The sequence below is a fragment of the Pteropus medius genome, unplaced genomic scaffold (assembly GCF_902729225.1).
Source record: "Pteropus medius unplaced genomic scaffold, Ma_sr-lr_union100, whole genome shotgun sequence".
NCBI lineage: Eukaryota > Metazoa > Chordata > Mammalia > Chiroptera > Pteropodidae > Pteropus > Pteropus medius.
In genome coordinates, this window is record NW_024347791.1 from 19,411,356 (window position 1) to 19,435,137 (window position 23,782).

General features: G+C 36.6%; 1 protein-coding gene and 1 pseudogene across 2 annotated transcripts in view; one reads left to right on the top strand and one right to left on the bottom strand.

Moving 5' to 3' along the window:
- The window catches only part of ELAPOR2 (endosome-lysosome associated apoptosis and autophagy regulator family member 2), a 299,011-nt gene that overhangs the window by 200,981 nt on the left and 74,248 nt on the right, over positions 1-23,782 (top strand). For both annotated transcript variants that reach the window (XM_039878221.1, XM_039878220.1), the window contains one exon: positions 20,825-20,945. Coding sequence is in view for 1 of the 2 variants with exons in the window: in XM_039878220.1 (XP_039734154.1) it covers positions 20,825-20,945 (121 nt within the window). In the remaining variant the exon portion in view is untranslated. The remainder of the gene's footprint in view (positions 1-20,824; positions 20,946-23,782) is intronic.
- LOC120615195 (uncharacterized) lies at positions 5,295-5,413 on the bottom strand (annotated as a pseudogene).

Below are 23,782 nucleotides of genomic sequence, written 5' to 3' on the forward strand. Positions count from 1 at the left end.
AGGAGAGCCAGAAGAGAAAGAGAGGGGCATAAACAGAAGCAAGAGAGAGGCAGAATAATTAATGAAACAAGTTTGAGGAGAGGATGAGAATTGAAAAACAGAGATGCTCATTTTGTAAAGTAAGATGCATGCATTGTTACCTGAGACCCAAGGGAGGGAGGCAAGCAGGTAAGTAAGGTTGTGTATGCAGACACACACAGAAGGGAGATAACTTGAGGAAATTCATGCCTGGAGAGCTTTTATTTTCTTGTTGAAGTAGAATGCAAGGTTATCTGTTGAGAGTGAAGGGACTTAGCTTTAGCATATGGCTTGAAAATATTAATGTTAATTTTAGACTTGTTGTGAGGAGAAAAGGAAAGTGAGCTGACTAGAGTAGTACAAAAAGCCTGCTGAGAAGCAGTGAGCATCCCGCTGAGATAGGAAGGGCTAAGTACTAAAAGCAAGTAATAAAAGAGGGAAATACTCATAATACATATTAATAAGTAAATTGCTAATGTTAGATGCTGGGATATAGTGAAGACAGAATTTTACCTGTGCCATTTTTGACTCCTAGCTATGCCTTATACATGCTGCTGGATCTCAAAAATCTTGAGTCTCAGATTTCTCATTATACCATATTTCCTCAATTCTTAAGCACCATTTACTTTAGAATGCACCAAAGTTTTATTAACTTTTTTGAAAGGTGGGAGAAATCTTTATTGTGTTAAATGTACAGTAATTTTTTTCCAACAAACAATAGTGTAAATGTAATTTATATTTATTATATATCATAATAATGTAATTTATATTAATTATATATCATATAATGTAATTTATATTAATTATATATCATTCTTCTTTAATATCTATGACCATGACTGAGTCTGTGCCCCCACTTGAAATACATAAACATTTTTCCTAATTATTTCCTTATCAGCAGTTCATGAGAATGGGTGACATGATTCTTTTCTAAACCTGCCCTCAGGATCCTGGTTTGTGGATCTACATCCGCGGATTCCTAGCTGTTTTCCATCCAAGGTTTGTTGGATCTGCTGGTGCAAAACCTGGGGATATGGAGGTCTGACTGTATGTTTATTGAAAAAAATCCATGTATAAGTGGACCTGTGCAGTTCAAACTCTTGTTTTTCATAGGTCAACTATATATTCTTAATCACTTAGTCTTAGAATGTCGCATAGTTAAGGCTAGACTGTGGCCTCATGCTTCCTATTTTTTTTTTAAATTTGTATTTCCTAATGTAAATGATTTGAGCCTTGTTTTATAAATATCCCTACTTATCTACTAGGTTACATTCCTGATTTTGTTGCTTGTAATTAAACACTATCTCTTCGGAGTTATTAAGAAGTGTTTGGCAAATAATATCTCAGTGACAGCCCTTAAAGATGCATGAAGTGGTTCTGTTCTAGCTTTTAAACTTCGGTGGTCTGTTCTTAGGGAATCAGCAACTTCTACCCCTCTAATTGCATTACTGCTTGTGGGAGAGGGGCCTTTTACACACATTCACTTTTGGTTTCTGTGCCACATCATTGTATAAGTCCCCGCTCCCCCAGATGTTGTAAGCAACAAATAAAGCTAAAATTCAGCTCTTGGGATACAGATAACTCAACTGATAATTAAATGAATGAGTAGTTGACCTGTTGTTAAGTTTGCATAGGCACAAGCTGTGGCAGTTATGTCATTCTGTGTAGCTAGAGACAAGTTTCTTTGGAATGGATTTTAGAAATCTTCAAGTCTGCGTCTTAGAATTGAAGAAATGAAGTGCTACGTCCCTCATGTTGTTGCCATGAGGATCAAATCAGAAACTATATGTGAAACATTTCTGTAAATTGCAATGAGCAAAAGAGGTTACAGTCCTTATTACTAGTGCCTAGTATAGTATGTGCCCGAAATATAATAATTCATTAAGTTTCCTGGCAAACAAACCTAAAAATTACTATATCTCTTATACAAATGATCATCTCATATCTGTATAATGATTTCAGTTAACTTATTCTTATAGTCCTACAGGGTAAGAGGGGAAGATTCTACAATTTTAGTACTGATAGACAAGAAAATTGAGGCTCAGACATGTCAGGTGGCTTTCCTAAGGCACCTGAAAAAATAATGGTGCTGGGACTAGAATCAAGTTCATCTCAGTCTCTTTCTTTGACTTCGAATAACCTGTCTGTTTAGCATTTCTGAGCTGTATCATAGAGAAAAGTGTGAGAGAGCACTGAGAAGATATTTATTTTTCCCACTAAGATGCCCATAATAAGTATTGGGGGAAAGAGTAAAGCATACAGGCTTTATAATTTTGAACCTGTCTGCCTTTTATTTTTTGTTTTAATTCATTCCTAGGTACAGAGAAGTGTATTATATTTTGTGAAGACAGCAATGTTTGTTTTGTTTTTTCGTTAGAAGTGACTGCTGCATATTGCCTTTAAAAATACGAATCAAGAGGAAGCTGTAGAAAGTCATCTTTATCTGTATTTTCTCATCTCTCTAGAGCAACTCTTTATTACTTACATAATAAAAAACTTGATAATATGAATGATGTCCCAGTTTTAAAAATAAATATTCTTAGAAATATGACTGGCATCTAACAGTGGTTATTTCTGGTTGATGGGAACATAGCAGGTATTTATTTTCTTTGTATGTTTCTGTGTTTTCTAAACTTTTCACACTGAATATGTATTGCTTTGTAATCAGAAAACAAAACATTAAATATTGTTTTAAAGCCAACATATGAGGAAAATAAACAAAGCTTAATAATTTTTAGGTTTATGATGGAAAATAAAGCTATTTTAGAGCAAGTAACTTATGAAGAATTATTTTTAAATTTACTTTGAGGCCATTGATTCACCAGGACGTGGGATGATGTGATGCTGTTGAGAGCACAGGGAGGGGCTGAGTAAAATGAATTATTACTGGCCAGTTTTTCTTTCTGTGAAGTTTGGAGATGGGTGGGGAGGCATCAGTTTTTATTCTGATTTCTGCTTATAAGTTTTTCAGATTTATCATTACTTCTCAGGATCTAACAAGGGAAGTGTAATGGTCATGATGACATGCTTTGGAGTTAGGCAGACTTAGTCCCTCATCCTAGTTCTATAGGTCAGCTGTTTGACGTTGGAGATTACTTAGATCTTTGTCAGTTTTCTTATCTAGGAAAACTCTACCTTATAAGGTGGTGGGCAGCATTGAGATATTTGTAAAGAACTTAACACAAGTACTGGAATATGTTAATCAATAATGAGTAGCAGCTGTTGTCACCATCACAATCATCTACCTAATCTGGGATTTCAGACATACATGTATATGAATTGGTTTTATAGAATTATTCCGTATCTCAACTGTTTGTCAGCACCTTAGGTTGCAGGTGACAGCAACCCAGCTCAGATCAGTTTAAGCTCGAAAGCAGAGTGTTTATTAGATGTATTTCTGGCATAGTTCAAAGAATTGGTTGAAATATGAGACAGCCCTGGGGACCTCAGGCCTTTGGGCATTTTTACTTCATTGGGGATGGTTAAAATAGCTACAAACAAATTCTTTGGTAATTTTAGTATCTGTGCATTTTGAGATTATCATAGGTGATTGTCTTTCTCTTGAGTATTGGTTAGATTTTCCTGTTTTTTTTTTTTTCCGTATATCAAATAATTTGGATTGTATTCTGGACATTTAAAACATTGTGTCATTGAGCTTATAGTACACAGAACAGATTGATGATTGTCAGAGGCGGAGGGTAGGGGTTGGGTAAATGGGTGAAGGGTGTCAAAAGGTACAAACTTCCAGTTATAAAATAAATAAATCATGGGGATGTAATGTACAACATAGTGAATATAGTTAATAATACTGTATTGTATATTTGAAAGTTGCTAAGTGAGTAGATATTAAAAGTGCTCATTGAAAGAAAAAAATTTATGTCTGTGTTTGTATGATGATGGATGTTAACCTGATTTATTGTGGTAATAATTTCACAATATATACAAATAGTGAATCATTATACTGTGTACCTGAAACAGGTATAATGTTGTATGTCAGTTACATCTCAATTTTAAAATATTATGTTGTGAGACCGGTTCTTTTTAAATCCTCTGTAGAGTTTTTGTTTATTTTAGTAGGCAGTTGACCCGGTTAGGTTTAGACTATAGATCTGGTGGTTCTAGTGTTAATTCAGTTTTCAGAACTTTTGCTATTGTTTGTTGGGGATGGGAGGAGTCCTCTGCCCTTTGCTTGAGCCATTCAGGGCTTAGTCAGGGTGGTGGTTTGTACTGTAGTCAAGTTCCCCCTGACTGTGCTTTGAATTTTTAATTCTATTCCACACATTCCCAGCTCAAGGGTGAGCCTGGGGCTCGCATTGGTTCATATCAGAGCTATTTTCCCTTCTCCATCACTCTGGGATATTTTCTCAGGGACTCCTTTTTATATTTCCTTTGGTCAGAAAGATGGATTACTGCATAGTTTTAGCCTATGTGGTTTTTGGCAGTTTTACCTGGGGTGAGGTGACAAGAGAAAGAAGGGAGAAAAAGAATAAAAAGGATTTCTCCAGAACTCTGCACAGCAGGGACCCTTGTTCCAGTTCCTTTGTCCAGAGAGACAGATTTTCTCTTGGGGTGTCAGGTGCTTACATCGCTGTGGTGCCATCGGTGCAGTTGTACAACCAGCGCTGGACTTGGGGCAGGGCTGGAAGGAAAAGGAGAAAAAAGGAGAAGCACTTGGTTTCCCCTTCACCATTATCCAGCTAACAGGGAGGGCTTTTCTTGGTCCTTTGGCCAGAAAGAATGAGATTATCTTGGAGTTTTTGCAGGACAGTTTCCTGATTTGGCACACTTTCAACTCAAAGCCAGGCGATAAAGGAAGAAAATAAACAGCAAATTCACTACCATTGTTATTCAAGTTTTAACTTTCTACCCCAGTTCACCTGCTGTTATTTATTCTGCAGAGTCTTGCTTTTTGTATTTTGTGCTGTGTGGGAAAGGGAGGCTCCATCTTGGCTGGCACCAGTGAGTAGTTTACTGAAATTGGCCAGGTGACATGTCCATATTAAGGCCTGGCATCCTGTGATTGACTGCCCAATCAGAATTGCATGGCATCCTAGAAAGTTCTCCAAAGGGTAATGAGGGCAAGAAGCAAGCTGTTACCGGAAGAAGTGAAAAAAGATGCAAGCTAGACAAGAACAACATGTATCTATTCTTTCTTTTAGTTTTTTAAATTTTTTTATTTTTTTGTCTTTTAGGTGAGGCAACCCTTGGTTGACCTCACAGATTGCAAGGACCTTGTCAGTTTATAATTCCTTATTTTTTTTTTTTTTTAATTTTTATGCCTATAGCACCTGGTCTTCCTAGGTGGTCTCCCACCCAAGTACTAACCAGGCCCGACTCTGCTTAGCTTCCGAGATCAGACAGAATCAGGCTTGTTCAGGGTAGAATGGCCAAAGACTTGTTCTTTCTGAATAAAAAGAAAATCTTCTAATAGATATTTTAAGTTGTTTTCCGTGAGTGTAGTTATGACGATAGATGTTATTAGGATTATACTATTTAAAAAAATTCTGTTAATTTGAGAGATTCTTATATGGTCCGTTCAGTGTTAAAGAACTTAAATAACTAGCTATTTTTATTTAGCTCACAAAATTTGCAGGCAAAAACATGATTTGCATGTCAAAATTTTCAGAGCCACTTATCACCTATGCTATTACTGTAGACACTCTTTACAAGTAAAGCTCTATTTCAAGTGGAAGCATTGATGATTATTAGCTTTTGACTCTAAATTGTATTTTATAAATCTTTTCTGTGTAGATTCTGCCAGCGGCTTAGCTGGATTCTCTTTCCTGAGCCAAATTATGAAGTCAGCAAAGTGTTCTGTCATAGCTTCTTCACTTCCTTGTTCTCTTTCTCCCATTTGATTAGTCCCAGTTTTTTCATCACTTTGTGGCAGAAGAAGGCTTTTATCTGCCTGTTCCCACAGTACTTAAGCTCTGGGTCTTTTCTGACCCAGAGATGTCTTGTGACCTTTACGCTGAAAGCCTTGCAAGATGATTGACACCCTTCAGAGAAACTAATTAGACTGAGGTACTAATGCATTGATAATGGAAGTCCTTCAGTGATAAGTCCTACAAGGTACTTTATTCTGAAGTCAGGAGAAATATGAACACTTTCTTTTTTTTAGGTCTTGGCAAAGCAACTACCTGAACTTAGGGGAAGTAAAACATTTTAACTATAGAAAATATAAAATCGTGAAAGAGAAAATAAAATTCTCTATATTCAACACTCAGTTCACTACTCTCAGTCCTTTATTACACACACCTATAGTCATGTTTACGTGTATTGATTACACACTACACCCACCTTATACACTTAAAGAGTTCAGACATATTGTTTCATAACCTTTATATTACTTAAATATGTCATAAATATTTTTGTCATCAAATATAGCATTGGTATCATTTTAGAACAGACTATATAAAATATCATCATGAGTACACAATAGTTTATTAACCAGTCTTTTATTGTTGCACATTTAGATTGTTTTTAAGTTTTTACTATTTTAAATAATGTTACGATACGAACCTATTCTGATTTCTTGGGTTACGTTCCTAAAAGTGGAAGTAGAATTGATGTGTCACAGGATATATTTAATACATTTCTGAAACTTTTGATGCGGTTTCTCCTGGTGCTTATTAAATAGTAAGTAGTTGCTCAAATTTACAGAAGTAAAGATATCTTTTCACATTCAGCTTGATTTCCTATAGAAAAATGTGTAGTTTATATATATACAGATAAGCTTGCAACCATATGTAATTAGTCATAACAAGTAGATTTTCAAAGATTTGGTTTTTTCCACTTTTGGAAGTTGGACTTTTACAGACCGTTTTACAGTTTTAATTTGGATTAGGTGTGCGTGCGCGTGTGAGTGCACGCACGCACACACACACACACACACAAAGATCTTCCCACCCAAGAATCCATTAAGAGGTAGATTGACTCTGCCTACCCTGTCATAGGAAGTTCTGTGTTATGAAGTGGTAAATATCTTTTGTTTAGATGTTATACAATAGAGATCAGTATCATCTTCAGACTGGCCTAGAGGGGCCCCTTTACATTGGTCTTTGCTGTAAAGGGCCCCACTTCGGTCCTCCTCTTCCAGCTGTGTTCTTCCTCCTGCTTTGCAGTCTGCGGGCCAAGGAGATGTGCCCACCTGGAGGTTGTGTCCCCCTTCCCTTCACCCTTTTATGCCATACTGTAGGTAGCATGACTTTGAAATTACATTCTTAAAAGGTCCAGGTCTGTTTCCAGGGCCTTCATGGGCTTTTCTCAGGTCCATCCTTCTGACCATAGACTGTATTATTGTGGGAGGGGCACTGACAGACCTTTGATGTGCAGCTGGGGCCACCACTTGTTTGCGAGAAGGCTGTTTGGGGTGTGAGGTGGGTATAAAATGTGATGGGAGTATTTATACTCTTGCCCTTGCCCTGCAGATGTCAGATATGGGCCTGAAAGACAGGGCTTTATTGTTATACAGATTTCCTTATGTTATTACAAGGTATGAGCAGAGAGAGCTTCCAGGCAGAGAAAAAGTCAAGGCCTGGAGGCCAGAAAGAGTATAGCATATTTGATCCCATTATTTCAATATTTCATATATGAAGAGATTGAGAAATGAAACTTGAAGAAGCAGAGGGAGAATGAATCAAGAAAGGCCTTTTATGCTATATTAAAATTATTGACTTTATCCTCAGGCCAATTGGACATTGTTGTAGGGTTTTGAGTAGGGATGACATAATTAGAACTGGCTGCAGTGTCATGAATGTGGGCAAGAGCAGAAGAGGCATGCCAGTTAGGCTGTTGGTGGTCGTCATCCAGGAAGCAGAAAGTGGTGATTAAAATATGTCAGTGGCCATGAGGACGGAGGTTCGACACTTGCCTACTGTGTAGGGCAATGCTGTGGATCAATTAAAGTAGGATAATGTTATGAAAATTATTTTGGAAAGCTTAAAGGATTATGCAATAATCCTTTATTACATAATAAAAATAACAATTAATAAAAATAACAATCTTATTGTGGGTAAAGGTTACATCCAGCTAATCTCAATTCTGTGGTAAGCAGATATGAAAATCAGTTGAAATGATATGGGTAATGCTTCTAATGTGAGGTGTCACATCCACTGAAGGCTCCTTTGGGAGAGCAGAAATGTGGCTCTGCAAGTCTTTGGGGGTGGTGGTTCAAGTTGGAGTTAGCTGGGCTTGGGTTTCAGTGTGGATGGGCAAGTGTCCCTGAGGTGGATTTCATCATTCACTATGTAGCTCACATATCTTCTGTTTTCAGTAAGATGTCTTTCCTTCCATTTTCTGTGCTGATGTTCCTGAATCTGTAACCTTCCTAGTTCAGTTTTTTCCAGCAGAAATAATTCTTGTCTCTTGTCATCATGTGGTAGGAAATTGGAGGGGTCTATATTCTCAAACAGATATTCATTCGATCTTTCTGTTTGTAGATTTTATTTGCTTTCTGAGATATTTGGTGCCTTTAATTCTGAGAGTTTCTGCAAGTCAAATCAGCTTTCTTCTTGTTATCATCTGCTTACGTAGCCCTCAGTTTTCAGGTTTTCTTGCTTTCATGAGTCAATAAACCTAACCTTATACTTTCCATCTCCCCCAAAAAAATAATTGACACCTGACTCTAGCGTCATTTTCAATTCTCTATTTTTTGTCATCTCATAACATTTTTATTTCTTCACTCTCTGCTCCCTTTAGAAACAACTCTTTTACAGGTTTGTAGGGAGCAGAGATAAACATATATTAATTCAGCAAGTTTAAATGTAATTAAACAATCAAATAATGATTGTGCGTGTTTAAAGATGTTTTTGTATAAGAGCACACATTTTCCTCAGTATCTTCTATGGTTTTCAAATTAATATTTCTAATATTGATATTATTATAGATTGTCTAGCCACAGTTTTCTTCAAAAAAATCTAAGTTTATTTCACTGTTTTCATAGGTAGACTTGTTTTAGAATGTTCTTCTTCTTTTTCTTTTTTTTGAAACTTTCCCTGACAAGTGTATGCCAGTGCAGGAGGCAGTTGGTTTCCCTTGATCAAGAACAGTGAAAATGTGAGATATAAAGTATAATACCACAAGCATAGATTTTTCTTTCGAAGAGTAAGAGGAACCTGATGTGCAGAGAGTTGAGCTGCTTGGGGCCTTAAATTTATCACTGGCAGAGGTGAGATTGGGATCTAGGCCTGTTGTTCCCAGGTCATTCCCTACCCCTTCAGAAGCTTGGATTGAGAGCCATAGGAGGAAAATGGTCTAAGCTGGATTTTTCTCAAGAAACCCTGTGCACTTTCATTCACACTAACATGTAAGTCTCATGAGAGCAGGACTATTTTGTTCACTTTGGGATCCCTAGCATCTACATAGTGACACATGGGAGGTGCTCCATAAATAGATATCGAATTACAGATTGAATTGAATATCGTTAAGACCTTGTTTATTTACAAAGATAGACACGGAACTCAGGTTTAAAACATGAACTTTTCCAAAATAATTTCTAAGAAGCAATAGTATCTGCAAATGCAGAGAAAAGGATGTATCATAAATAGATCAGATACATATTACTTTACTTAGCCCTAGGTTCCCATGGTAACTTCAGGTTCCTTTTATAAAAGAAATATCTGAATAGAAATATTTCTGCATAGCGCCACTGTGCTCATGTACTTCATAATGTAAGGTAAGGAAGTTTTTGTTGTAAGTTGTTTATATGTCTGCATTAAGTATTCTCATGCTTTTGACCTTTCCATATTGTAGGATGAGTACGTTCACTCATTGGAATTGGAGTTAAAATATTTGTGCCATGCACTATAGTATCATGCTTTCTACCATTTTCTTGCTTGCTGTCTTGCTCTCTCAAATAAGGGTGCAAAGCACTCTGCTGAGCACTTAAATTTGAGGATATTTCTCCCAGAGGAATTGCAGGCTCATCATATACAAGACTATGCTGTTCTCAACATTCCACATAAATATTCAAAGGAAAGTTACATGAAGAAAATGAATTACATTGCTACTTTTTATCCCTTCTCTCTGTTCTCTTAGGTATCAGCACTTTCTTTTTTTGAGGCAGAGGTCTACCACCTCTACTGCTTTTGATTCTGTACTAGAACTTGTGGTCATCTCCTGGGTCAAGTCATAATTGACTACAGAGGATAGGCGGGGAGCATCAGGGAGCTGATTTTCTCATTGGTCAGCCACTGACATGTAAAGACCAGGTAGCTTTATTTGTTCTTTCATTAGTTTACTTGCTCGCTCGCTCACTCGCTCGCTCACTCACACACCCACCCACTCTCTTACCTACTTACCTCTCTATCATCTTTAGGCTAATGTATTTCACTGCATATCTTAAGGCATATTATCTTCAGACTTGATCTTACTGTTTATCACACCCTGTTAAATCCACTATTTATGACAGAACTGGTAATCACTAGAACAGTTATAAACCCTGCCTATCTTTCAGGGCTTTCTCCTCAAAGCCTTTTTAAGGAGTTCTAGCTCACAGAAATTTCTTCTGACTCTGAAATCATAATAGTATGAGGTCACATTATGCACATTCTACTTAAGTTTTCTAAAAAACCTGGCCTTTAAAATGCAAGCTATCTGGGAGAGGAAAAAAAATGGCATAGATGATAGAGGCTCTGTTCATCCCTCTGGGGACCAAATCAAAGTTGTGACGGAAACAACGAGTAGCAGCAGGGAAAAATCACCTGGGATCTAGAAGAACAAGCCATACAACTAGGGAGAAGTCCAAGAAAGCACCCTGCAATGGCAGAAGGTAGGATGGGGCGAGGACGTGGGGCTGCCTGGTCCCGAGTGGCTGAGTGAGATGGAGGCTGCAGCAGAGGCCTCCTAAAGGGCCTGCATCTGTGAGCGGATTTTTGCGGTGACAGACCTGTTTGCTCTGAGCACCAGTGCCAATTAGGTTGCACACAGGGGCCCCCAGGAACTAACAGGGAGACATTGTTGGAGTGAGGGCTGAGGCGAGATTCACTCTGTACAGAAGTGCCAGTGGTATCCATTGTTCTCTGTTGAGCCCTCCCCTGTCTCAGTGTGCTGACACAGCGCCACCATAGCCGAGATGTCATCAAACTGGATGACAGAGGTCGCTCAGCTCAGAGGAGTCCATGAAACCCTGCTTCCCCCAACTCGCGGCCCCACCCAAGCCACATCCAGGTATATCCTCAGTGAGTCAGGTGCTCCAAGCTGAACATCACCTAGACTCACACTGGAGGCAGCTGGCCTCGGTTTCTGGTGTGGCCTTTTGAGGTAACTATTAGCACAACATCTGTAGATTGCTGGCTGAATCTTAACAGGTGGCCCTGGAGAGACAGAGGCTTGGGCTAAGTTTGTCCTGCAGTTGACTCCCTCTCAGGACTGTGCCACCTGACACCTACTTCACAAATCCACACTAAGAAGACCGGGAGACTTAGGAACTTTGCTGAGTACATAGAAACAGATACAGAAAGGCAGCCAAAATGGAAAGACAAAGAAGCAGAAACTATATGAGAGAACAGAACAGAGATGGAGTCAAGTAAGTTATCTAACAGTTGCAGAGTTCAAAACACTGGTTATAAAGATGCTCAATGAACTTTTGGGAAGGGTAGATAAATTCAGTGAGAACTTCATTAAAAAAAAACATAAAAATGGAAATGGAAATTATAAAGGGAACCAGTCTGAAATGAAGAATACATGATCTGAGATGAGAAGTATATTAAATGGAATAAACAAAGGAATAAACAAAGTGAATAAAGAAAAGGATCAAATGCCCTATCTAGAGGATGGGAAAGCAAGGACACACAATCAGAATGGCAAGAGATGAGATGCCAAGACTATAAAAATAAGGAGGAAATGGGACACTTTTAAGGGTCCAAAATCTGTGTGATCGGCATATCTGAAGAAAATCAAGATGTTGAACATCTGTTTGAAGAAGTAATGATGGAAAACTTCACTAACCTGCTGAAGGAAATGGACATAAAACCCTAGGAAGCTCAGAGAATCCCCAAAACCAGGGATCCAAAGAGGCCCACACCAAGACACATGATAATTAAAATGCCAAAGGTTAAAGAATATGAAAAGCAACAAGAGAAAAACAGATAGTTACTTATAAAGGAAAACTCATAAGACTGGCAGCTGATTTCTCAAAAGAAACTATACAGTACAGAAGAGCTTGGCAAAAAATATTCGACGTGATGAAGACCCAGGATATACAACCAAGAATACTTTATCCAGCAAAGCTATCATTTAGAGTTGAAGGGTAGATAAAGAGCTTCCCAGACAAAAATAAACTAAAGGAATTTATCACCACCAAGCCAGTATTACAAGAAATATTGGAGGGACTTCTTTAAGAAGAAAAAACATGTATCAAAAACAAGAATAAAGAATGGTAACAACTACCTTCCTATCAATAAGTACCTCAAATGGAAAAGAATTAAATGCTCCAACTAAAAGATAAAGTGGAGATGAATGGATAAGAAAACAAGACCCCTACATGTTGCTTCTAAGAGACTCACTTCAGATTAAAAGACATACACAGACTAAAAGGAAGGGGGTGGAAAAAGATATTGCTTTAATGGATGTAGAAGGTATTTAAATCAGACAGAGAAAGAAACACTATATGATTTCACTTATATGCGGAATCTAAGGACTAAAAAGAACAAACTAATCAAAAACAGACTCACAAATATAGTGGACAATTTGGTGATGGCTGGGGGGTGGAGGGAGGTTGGGGCACAGGGATAATGGGGTGAAGAGTTAAAGAAGTACTAATTAGTAGCTTATGGATGGTCACGGGGATGGGGAGCACAACATACGGAATGCAGTTAGCATTAATACATTGGCTAGGTGGAGGGTCAGGGGAGGGAGAGAGCAATTGGGGGCATTGTTTTACAAACTGTATAGATGTCTAACCAATGTACTCTATATTTGAAACTAATTAAAATAAGTAAAATTTAAAAATGCAAGCTATCTGCTTGGTAAGAAATAGGTATCAGGGGGTTTAAGAAAAAATTGGCTGTGATGAGTTTATTGAGAAGTGGTACAACATTGTAATTTATAGGAGTGTTAACGCATTTTTATTGGTAATTTTCACTAGATAGAATTTTTACTTGCACATTAACTTGTGATGATACTCTTGCTTTGGAGCCATTAAACTTTATGCTTTCTAATAAAATTATAGGTTTTTGTGTGTGTGTGTATATGTGTGTTCTCTCTACCCCAACAAAATCATAAGCTTATTGAGTGCAGAGACTGTGCTATATTTATTTTAAATCTTCCCCATAGCACTTAGGCCATAGAACTTGTTTAATAATTGAGTGTCACATAGTAAAGAGTGATATTTAATGTTAATATATAAAAACAATATACATCGATATAGACATAAATTATATATGATATGTGTTAATATATGTGTATTGCTAATATGTCGAGATATCTATATATACATATTTTTATATATGTGATTTATTTGAAACATTGTCTAACCTATATGTAGTTAAACTATAATAATTGTCATCATAATTGAAGATGATATCCTAGATTTCCTGTGAGCACCACATAGTAGTGTAAATGACATTTGTGTTTGGGAGTTTCACAGAAAACCAGAGCTGGTCAGTAGTTAAAGTGGTGAAAACATATTTTTTCACACGCTTTTGCAATAGAGGAAAAAAGACCTCAGTACAGAACTGGGCCACATTCCAATATAACATGGACAAATGGAGATTTATCGGCAAGGAGCGGGGTGAGGGTCAGTGGATGTAAAATTACTAAGAAAAAACATCAGGGCTATGGGGGGGAATTCTGCTAAACTGACTTGACAGGATTCTTGCTAAAACTGGGTGATGCAAAGATGAATACAGAAGCCCAAAGGCCAAGGCTTCTTTGGGAAGAGTTCAGAGGAGCCTTGACTAAGGGGTAGTCGAGGAGAGAGTTTTTGTCAGGGGGTACTGTGGACATCCAGTAAGATGACACACTTTGTGTTTCTGTTATTTGAGAGTTTGTGCCTATATCTTTATTTGTGAGTGAGTGAGTGTGTGTGAGTGTGTGTGGTGTCCCATGATTTCTATTGAAGGAGTTTTTTCTTAATTATTTAGTGATGAGAAGTAATTATTCTCTATTTTTCTTTGGTTGTTTCCTGGTTCCCACATATTTACGATGTAATGTTTTCAAGGAATCCATCATTTTATTATCTAGGGCAGTGTTTGGCATTCTTTGATTTTCAGACAAGTCTGAATAACTACCATCTTTTGAGTGGGATAGGGCCAAGCACTTATTCCAGTTTACAGTTTGGAGAGTGGCTTGTGCGTGGATGTTGTGTTGTTAGAATGTGCTCTGACTCATATCAATATATTTGCTGATAAACTGTCAGGAAACCTGAAATGTAGGAAAAATTGTCAGGAATTATCTCCCTTGTCAGGAAAAATTTGAAACATGTTGAAATAGGCAGAAAAGATTTGACTTCGGGTGGTGAACACACAATGCAATATACATATGATGTATTATTGACTTGTACACTTGAAACCTATATAATTTTATTAACCAATGTCACCCAAATAAGTTTAATAAAATAAATAAAATAAAAGCAATCCTGACCAGAAAACAAAAGAAATAGAGATGACCGGGTGTCATGTTTTAGTGCACCTTTCTAAATGATCAGTTTCTATAGTGGCCTGCACTTTTCTTAGTCTTTAAACTATTTTACAATATTGTGAGTGTAGGAAACTGATAATAATCTAAATGATTCTTGTCCATTGAAATGAAATGCATTTTATCCTTTCGAATGCTATTGATTTTTATGCTCTGGATATTTATCAGTTCTGCATCTCTTAGTTAATTCATTTCACTTTTCTGATTGCCTGTTTATGTGTATTCTTTGAATTCTCCTTTGATTTGGTGATACTGTATTAGTGATTGACTTGCTAATTAATGACTTAAAACCTTTGACATTTATTAATTTTATATTTGTATGACAAAAATTTTACCTTTTCTTTTTAATTGTTCCTTAAGACCTAGAAAATTCTCATTTCCAAGGGATCAGTTTAAGTGCTCAGTGTTTACTTGAGTCGGTGGCTAGGGTTTTGGGCTATTATCTGTAAATCTGAAAACGTAAATGCTTTAATTCTCTCTATTCAGTACCTTGAATACCACTCAGAATATTTTGGGAGCATATGTTGTATCTTTAGTGATTTTATTACATCACAATATTTATTAAATTTTTGCTATGGATTTATGGGTTGTTTTCAGAAACAATTTTTTAAAATTATTATTTGTTAGCAGCCCAGATGAAATAACCTATTATATAATTTAAAATAAAACCCATCTGGCTTGGGCTGCAGTTTAAATCTCTGACTCAAGTGCTGCTTTGTGCGTGAAATAGGTTTGCATTTAAGTATTTTGAAATTATAAACACATTAAAGCTTTTTTATAAAATTCCAAGAATTTTGTGAGTTAACAATAGCCATGGCCCTTTTGAGTTCAAGGGTAATCTAGAGGAGGCAAATAGGATAAAAAAATCTTAAGAAAATTATTTGGCATATGATATCCATCATTAAGTCAGAATACTGTACTATACCTTTACCCTGTTCTTATTGCTTTTCTCTTCTCATAACTAGCAACCTGAATATCACATTAGTAGTGGTCGAGGACAATTGTTGAGCTTACCTGTTTTATTCAGAGGCCCTGCTTCATTTGAAATTCATGCCAGACTTCTCAGCATCATTATTTTGCAAGGATGATAACAAATTACCTGAATTTTACATATGAGGGCCAGGATCTTAGTGGGATATGGAAATAGGAAAGACTTCCTAATACAAATAACTGAAAAAAGAGAGCCATTATGCAAGTACATGGCTATTCAAGGTCATTCTACAATAGGGGGTTGTGATAGGCTGAATAATGTCCCCCTCAACCTCCTCAAATAGCCAAGTTCTGGAATATTCATGGAACCTGTGAATGTTACCTTGTAAGACAGAAAAGAGCTTTGAATATGTGAATAAGAATCTTGAGATGGGAGATTTTCTGGGTGGGCCTTAAATGCAATCACAAGGGGAAGAGAAAGAAGGCAGTATACCCACAGAGGCAGAGATTGGAGTGACGCAGCCATGAACCAACAAATGCTGGTAGCCACCAGCAGCTGGAAGAGATAAGGAATAGATTCTCCCCTAGAGCCTCCAGAAGGTTCTGGCTTATTCCTCCAGAATTGTGGGGAAAAAAAAAATTTCAGTTGTTTTAAGTTGCTAAATTTGTGGTTATTTGTTACAGCAGTCATAGGAAAACTAACACAGATTTTGCTACCTGGAATTGGGGAGCTGTTTTAACAAATGCCTAAAAATGTGAAAATGGCTTTAGAACTGGTTAATAAACAAAAACTGGAATAATTTTGAAGCACTTGATATAAAAAGTCTAGATTGCCTAGAACAGACTGTTGGTAGAAATATGAATGTTAAAGACTACCAATGAGGACTAAGGAAGAAGTGAGGAGCACAATAGAAAAAGCCTATATTGACTTACAGAATATGTAATATGTCATGAACAGAATGTTGGTAGAAATATTAAAGGTGCTACTAGTTAAGGCTGAGAAGAAAATGAGGATATGTCACTGGAAATTGAAAGAATGGTGATCTTATTATATAGTGACAGAAAGCTTAGCAGAATTTTGTCATTCAGTTGTACAGAAAGCAATTCTTCTAAGTGATTCACTTAAATATTTACAGAGGAAGTTTCCTAGCAAAGTGTTGAAAGTGCAGCCTGGTTCCTTCTTGCTGCTTATAGTAAAATGTGAGAAGAAAGAGATGAATTGAGGGGACAGTTGTTAAATAAAAAGGAATTCAGACTTGATGATTTGGGAAATTCTCAGCCTATCCTGACTGCAAATGATGCTGAAATTAGGCCACTCACTCTTAGGAAAGTTTGCTGTGGAGAGAAGGCCAGACTATGGCTGGAAAACCTTTTGCTAGTGTTAAAGAAATTTGATGTATGACTTATGGTTCTATTTAACCATCTCAGCAGAAGGCAGGAATAGAGATGGGTTTATCTAGGAAAGATCTTTTGAGGGTCCTCCATCTAATGGTATGAATCCTGTGACATACATAGGAGACCCACAAGGTTTTTGATAATGTTATATCTGCAGAAATACTGCCAGCTTGAATTTAAAGGGATAGAGATGGATAAAATGGAAGAAGGCTTTTGGATTCCCACAATTTCACAGAAACAGCTCAATAAAACTACTTAACTGCAAATGTGTTCTACTTTTTAGGAAAAATGAGAATGACTCTGACAGGGGAGCCTTGGGCCCAGAGGTTGGAGCCATGAACTACAGAAGATTATTCTCAGGCCTTGGAATCTAATAGAACTTGCTCTGCTGGATTTTAAAATTGCTTGGGACTATTGACATCTTCCTCTCTTCTTCCCTCCATTCCATTTTATCCTTTTTTGAATGGGAATGTCTGTAACCATTATTAATGTCTGTTGTATTTTGAAAGCAGATAACAGATCCACAAATGGAGAGGAATTTTGCCCCTGTATTGATCATAATCAGAGTCTCCGTCATATCTGTTTTAGTTGATTAGATTTGGGGCTTTTGAGCTGATGAGATGTATATAAGGTTTTAGATTTTGAGTTGATGCTGTAATTAGTTGAGACTTTAGAGGATGTTGGGATATGGTGAATATATTTTGCATGTGGAAAGGACATGAAATTTTGGGGCCAGATGCTGGACTGTGGTAAGCTGAATAACACCCCCCCCCACCACCAAAAGAAAATCCATATCCTCATTTGTGAAATCAATGAATTATTACTTTTATGGAAAAAAATAGACTTTGAAGTGAATAATTGTTAAGCATCTCAAGATAGGAAATTATTCCTTATTATCTAAGTGGGCCCTAAATACAATCATAAATATCCTTATAAAAATGAGGCAGAGGGAGATAAGACAGAAGAGGGAGAAGGCAGAGTGCCTGTGGAGTCAGAGAACGGAGTGATGTATCTGTAAGCCAGTGTCTGGCAGCAGCTACCAGAAACTGGAGGAAGGAAGGAGCATATCCTCCCCTACAGCCTGTGGAGGGGTTGCAGCCTGGCTGACACCTCGATTTTGGCCCACTGATACTTATTTTGGACTTCTTGCCTCCAGAACTGTGAAAGGATAAATTTCTGTTGTCTTTAGGGCCTGACTAAAAATACAGAAATAGAGAGGAATCTAATTGTGTCCCTTATCTGCATACTCTTGTATTCTTTGAATATGAGACATCTTTATGATTACTGTTAGACTTCTGTACCCACCAGGATTTTATATTAGAAAATTTTACCACTATATTTTACAACAGTAACCATCTATTTTAAGCAGAGTGGCATTATATAAACTGGAAACTCGTAAATAAACAGAAAGCTTGGCTTTTGCTCTCAGATATACTCCTTACTGGTCGGTATCTTTGAGTAAATTACTTAACCAATCTGAGTTTCAGTTGAACAGTGGCATTAATTTGAACTGTCCTTTCTAAACCACATAATTGTTATAAGTATTTAATGATATAAATATATATGAAAAATACCAGGTAATGTAAATGTAAGATTCTTTCATGCTCAGTTATTAACCATGCTTTCTCTAGAGATATCAAAGTTATGATGAGCAATTTTGCACATAAGTCACTGGCCACATTAAACATTTTTCCTTCTTAAATTAGAAGCTAAAAGTGAAATTGTGGGTTTGAAATTTTTAACACTTTAAAGCTCTTGATTTATGTTGATAATCTCTCCAGAAAGCCTGTACCACTTTACTTTCTCACTGGAAGCACACAAATGCTCATTTTGCTGCACAGATACCTTAGAGAGTTCTTAAAAAGTATTTTAAATGTTGTACCAACTTGATGAAAATTATCATTTATATTTTTTGATAAGGTTTACCATTTTTATTTCTTGACCATTTGTATTGTTCTTTAATGAATTGCATGTGTTTTTGACTATATCTCCAAACAATTATTTGTACTTTTTCTTACTGATTTTTTTTGAGACCTGGTATTCTTAAGTTAATTAACCTTTTTTTGTGTGTTGTTTCTTTACCAGTTTGTTGTATTGTTGTTTACTTTTTACTTTAGTTAATGATGCCTTTTTATGACTTTTATGCTTAACATTTATACATAATCAAATTTAGTGAACTTTTATTGTTTTCTTCCCTCCCTTCCTCCTTCTCTTCATCCTTTCCTTCTTCCCTCTCTCCTCTCATCTTTTCTTCTGGAAAGCTTTTCCCATTTGGCTGCTTTTAGTGGTCATTTTAGGTATGTAGCTTTCCCCTTAATTGGCAGTAAAGCATACTTGAGATCCAGGTTCTTGTCAAATAACATCATATCAAGTTATCCCTTGCCAAACTTTGTAAAAATTTTGAATGGAAAATAATATTCAGAGATGATTACCTGAAGGATATACTAAATTTATTTCTGGGGGAGAGTCTGAATGCAACATAAAGACTTTTGTTTCCAGCCTGATGATTTCATCTTCTCAAATTTATAATCCTGTATCAGTTTATCTTACATATATGCAGAAATTGAAGCATGGTTTTTGAAATATGGTTTTTGCCTTACTATATCACCATTAGCTCCTTTCTCTTTATCATCTTCTCTATCCCCATTATTAAGAATAATCTGTCATTAGTCAAATAAATGCTAACTCAGCCTAACATGCCTAACATCTTACATGCATTATCTCAATTTATTTCCACAACAGCCATACAAGATAGGAAATATTATTATTCAAATTTTGCTAATGAAAAGAATGGACGCTCTGAGAGGTAAACTGTCTTGCCTAATATCGCATAGATTATATGTGGAGGAATGAGATGTAAATTCAAACCCAGAACTTTCTGATTTCAGAACCCATTTCTTAGCTGGTGTTCATTCCATATGGACACACACATACATAGGTACCTCCCTGCTTCCCAAACCTGATTCCCTTAAATGCTGATGTGACTTGATATTTCTGTTCTCTCCCATCATTGATACAGTAAGGGAGGCAAAAATTGAATGAAGCAGCATAGTAACATCCAAAATATTGAACTAAATAAATAGGATATTGAACTGAAAACATCTTGGGGAAGAATTAGAACTTCTCTTATTCTTCAAATGCTCTAGTGGTGTTTTGTCCTTGTTCCTCTCAGTTCAAGAGTCTTGTGTATAATGTGCTCTGACCAATGGAGGACACTGTGAAAATATCAAAGCAACTAAAGGCTACAGACACATGGGTTGATCTTGGTTTGCCAATTATAATAAATGTCTATTTTATAGTCTGTGATTCATGGCAGCTTGCCGTGGTAGGTGTGTATTGAGCCTGGGATAAGTTCTCAAAAATCTGATAGTCTTTTACTAGTATTTGGATGATTAATTGTTATGCCCTCTGTTACATTTTAGACAGTGAGAATTAGGTCAATGGGAATGGTTCTCATTTCTCTCTTTGAAAAACTTGATAGCATTCAATTTCCTAGTGTTATTTTGTTCTTATACTCTATAAATAGTCAGAGCCCTAAAAGTCTGCAAAAGAAGTAGGGAAATGTGCTATAACCTTTTTGGGTGGGTGAGACTCAGTGGACACAACTTGAGAGCATTGACTGTCCTGTCCTTCATCAGATCCTCAGTGTCTACTCACTGCCTGGCATGAATGCATTTTTGATCGACATGTTGCTTGGTGTGGATTGAGTGAGGAAAGAATGAGAGTCAACCGAAGAGTAAAGTTTAGAATCAGGCTTGTGGGCAGGTTTGGGGGTGATCTAGAAAGCACAGCTGCCCCTTTAAAATTGACTCTAACAAAGGCTTGTTTTTGTAATTGTTTGCAGAAAGATTACCACTTTGAATATACAGAATGTGATAGCAGTGGCTCCAGGTGGAGAGTTGCCATTCCGAATTCTGCAGTGGACTGCTCTGGCCTGCCTGACCCAGTGAGAGGCAAAGAATGCAGTATGTTTTGCCTTTTTTGACCATTCGTTTTCCTGATTAATCCATATCTTCTTTATACCAGTCCCTGAGGTTAATTATAATGAATATGAGACCTTTGAAAAAATGAACACGTAGCATCAATATCTAGCAGAGCAAGAGCACTCTTTTTCAACAGTCTGGGCCCCAGTGTCTGAAATCTGTAATGAGGCACAGGCAATATTAAAGAATGTTATTTTTATTTATTAAAAAAAACCTGGTGTACTGTTTTTTTCTATTTGTTTATTAAAGTATAATTGACATGCGATGCTATGTTAGTTTCAGGTGTACAATACAGTGATTCTACATTTATATACCTTGCAGTGTGGCTTATGTGTTTTATAACTGGAAGTTTGTGCCTGTTATTCCCCTTCACCTTTTTCACCCATCCCTGTTTCTCTGGCAACTATCAGTTTGTTCTCTGTATCTCTGAGTCTTTCTGTTTTGTTTATTTTTTTATTTTTAATTTTTTTTAGATTCTACACATAAGTGAAATCATATGGTATTTGTCTTTCTCTGTTTGACTTATTCGTTGGCAAGGGTGTGGAGAAATGGTGTATTATTTACTTGAAGTTCTGGAGAACTGAGTGGCAGAATTTTTCTTTAATATATTTCCTTTTTTAACTTAAATTTCTAAAAAGTTTTAAAATTTTTGATAAAATGTGGATAACATAAAATTGACCATTTTAATAATTTTTAAGTATAGAGTTCAGTGACACTAAGTACATTTGCCAACATCCATCCAAAGAACTCTTTCATCTAGCAGTGAATTTCTATTTTAGCCATAGATATAATGTAATTTGCCTTTTTAGTATAACCTACAGAGAGATTGTAGAATTGACAATTATCGTATTCAACAGCTTATCTTTTAGCAGTTAAGCAGGCTTGAAGTGCAACATTATGAATTAACAGAGAAATATGTCATTATATTTATTTTTACTTATAAACCCTACTTTAAAAAATAGCATTCAGTTAAAGAATTTGGTGAGTTACGGGTTCCTGCAGTGAAGTAGTCTAGGAGTAGACTGTAGTTCAAAACTGGAAGTAAGACAAAGAGGTTATTTTGGTTTTTCTACAGCTTTCCAAATGGTATTCCTAAAAGCTTACTGCTTTCGCATCCAAATGAAAGAGCAGATAAGCAAATTATTAAATGATAGTTAATTCTTTCTTGTTCATAGAGAGAATGTGTCTTTGGCTGGAGGAGTTACAGCATAGGTGATGGTTTACTGTTAAAAGGGAGATAGGAAGACAGCAATCATCTTATGAGGAAAATTAGGGAAGAAAACCATTATTTCTTGGTGAATGATATTAAATCAATACAGAGAGAACCTGAGAATGCCTAACCAGGTGAAGAGGTCAGTCTGAGAAGAATCCTAAGAGGATAGTTGGGTCAGTATAAAAGATGATACAAGGCTGGAGTGTATGCAACCACCTGTGCAGAGAGGGGATCAGTTCTGTGAGGAAAGATTGTCCTGTGAAGAAGGATTGGTTTTAGCTCATTGTAAAATTGCTTCAGTCACCTTCCTAGCAAATCTATATATCATTTATCTATATTTACTCTTTGTTTGTGAGCTAATTCCTTGGTTCCCTTGTAAACAACCTTATTGAAGTGAATTACCTATTATGAATACTACTCCATATCTAGATGATGTATTGGTGCTGGCTAGCATTGGCTTTTGAGAGCTGATTTGTTAGTTTGAAATGGGTCATGGTGGAGTATTTTACAGCATTGAAATTGGCGAACACTACAAATCAGGGACCTCCATTCCCTTGGGAGCTGGTTATTAAACATGTACCAGCACACCATTGATTAAATTTATTGGCGAAGCATTCAAAAATCTGTTACAGAATTGATACTCAAATAGAAATTATTTGTGTTTGAATGTTGCCAGGCACAGCCTTTGCTCATTATTTACTATAATCTTATACAGATAATGTTATGAATCTGGCACTTCAGCAAGAAATTTTTCTAAAAACTCTGACTAATAATGAAGTCACTATTAGTTACTGCTTACTTTAAAAATGATACAGCTTATTTTAAAAATGATACCCTAAAAATGACAATAGTCATATGATAGCTGGGGCATTTTTTATCTTGGCATTTTGTCTGAAATTGAATTTGCAAGTATTTTTGCATATATACTATATCTGCTCAGGGAGCCATGGCCTCTGATATGCATAAAGCAAGTTATTTTAAAACTCACAAGAAACTTAATAGATAAAAACGTAGCTCAGTTAATTCATAACATTAAACATGATGCTTACCACATTACTAGTCATTAAAGTACTGCTTGAAGGCAGTTATGGTGATAACTGAACATTTCTTCAGTGGGTTGGATTTCTATTGGTAATAATAGCTACCATTTCTCATGTACTGATTATGTGCTAAACATTGTGCCTAGAGCTTTACATCATTATCCTATTGTATCCTCACAACAATCCTCTCCGATAGCTACTATCAATATTTCCAGCTGATCGATGAGAAAACTCAGAGTTAAAGTGAAGTAAGTTACCACAGGTCATACAGTCAGGATGTGACAGATCTGGGATTTAAATACAGACATGTCTCTTACCCACTGAGTTAGATCATCAACTGAAGATGACAGCCTAGAATTGCTTTTAGGGTTTCATGAAGGGGATGCAAAGATCTGTAGGTGAACATCTTCAAGGGAAGATATTATAAACTCTTGTGCTTCAAGGATGAAAGAGAATAAGAGTATTATTGTTCAGGAATGACTTGCTACTTGCAAACCGTGCCTGGGTGATGCCCCTGGACTCTGAACTCAGCAGTTATGCCATGATAATATGGCCTAGTAGTTGGG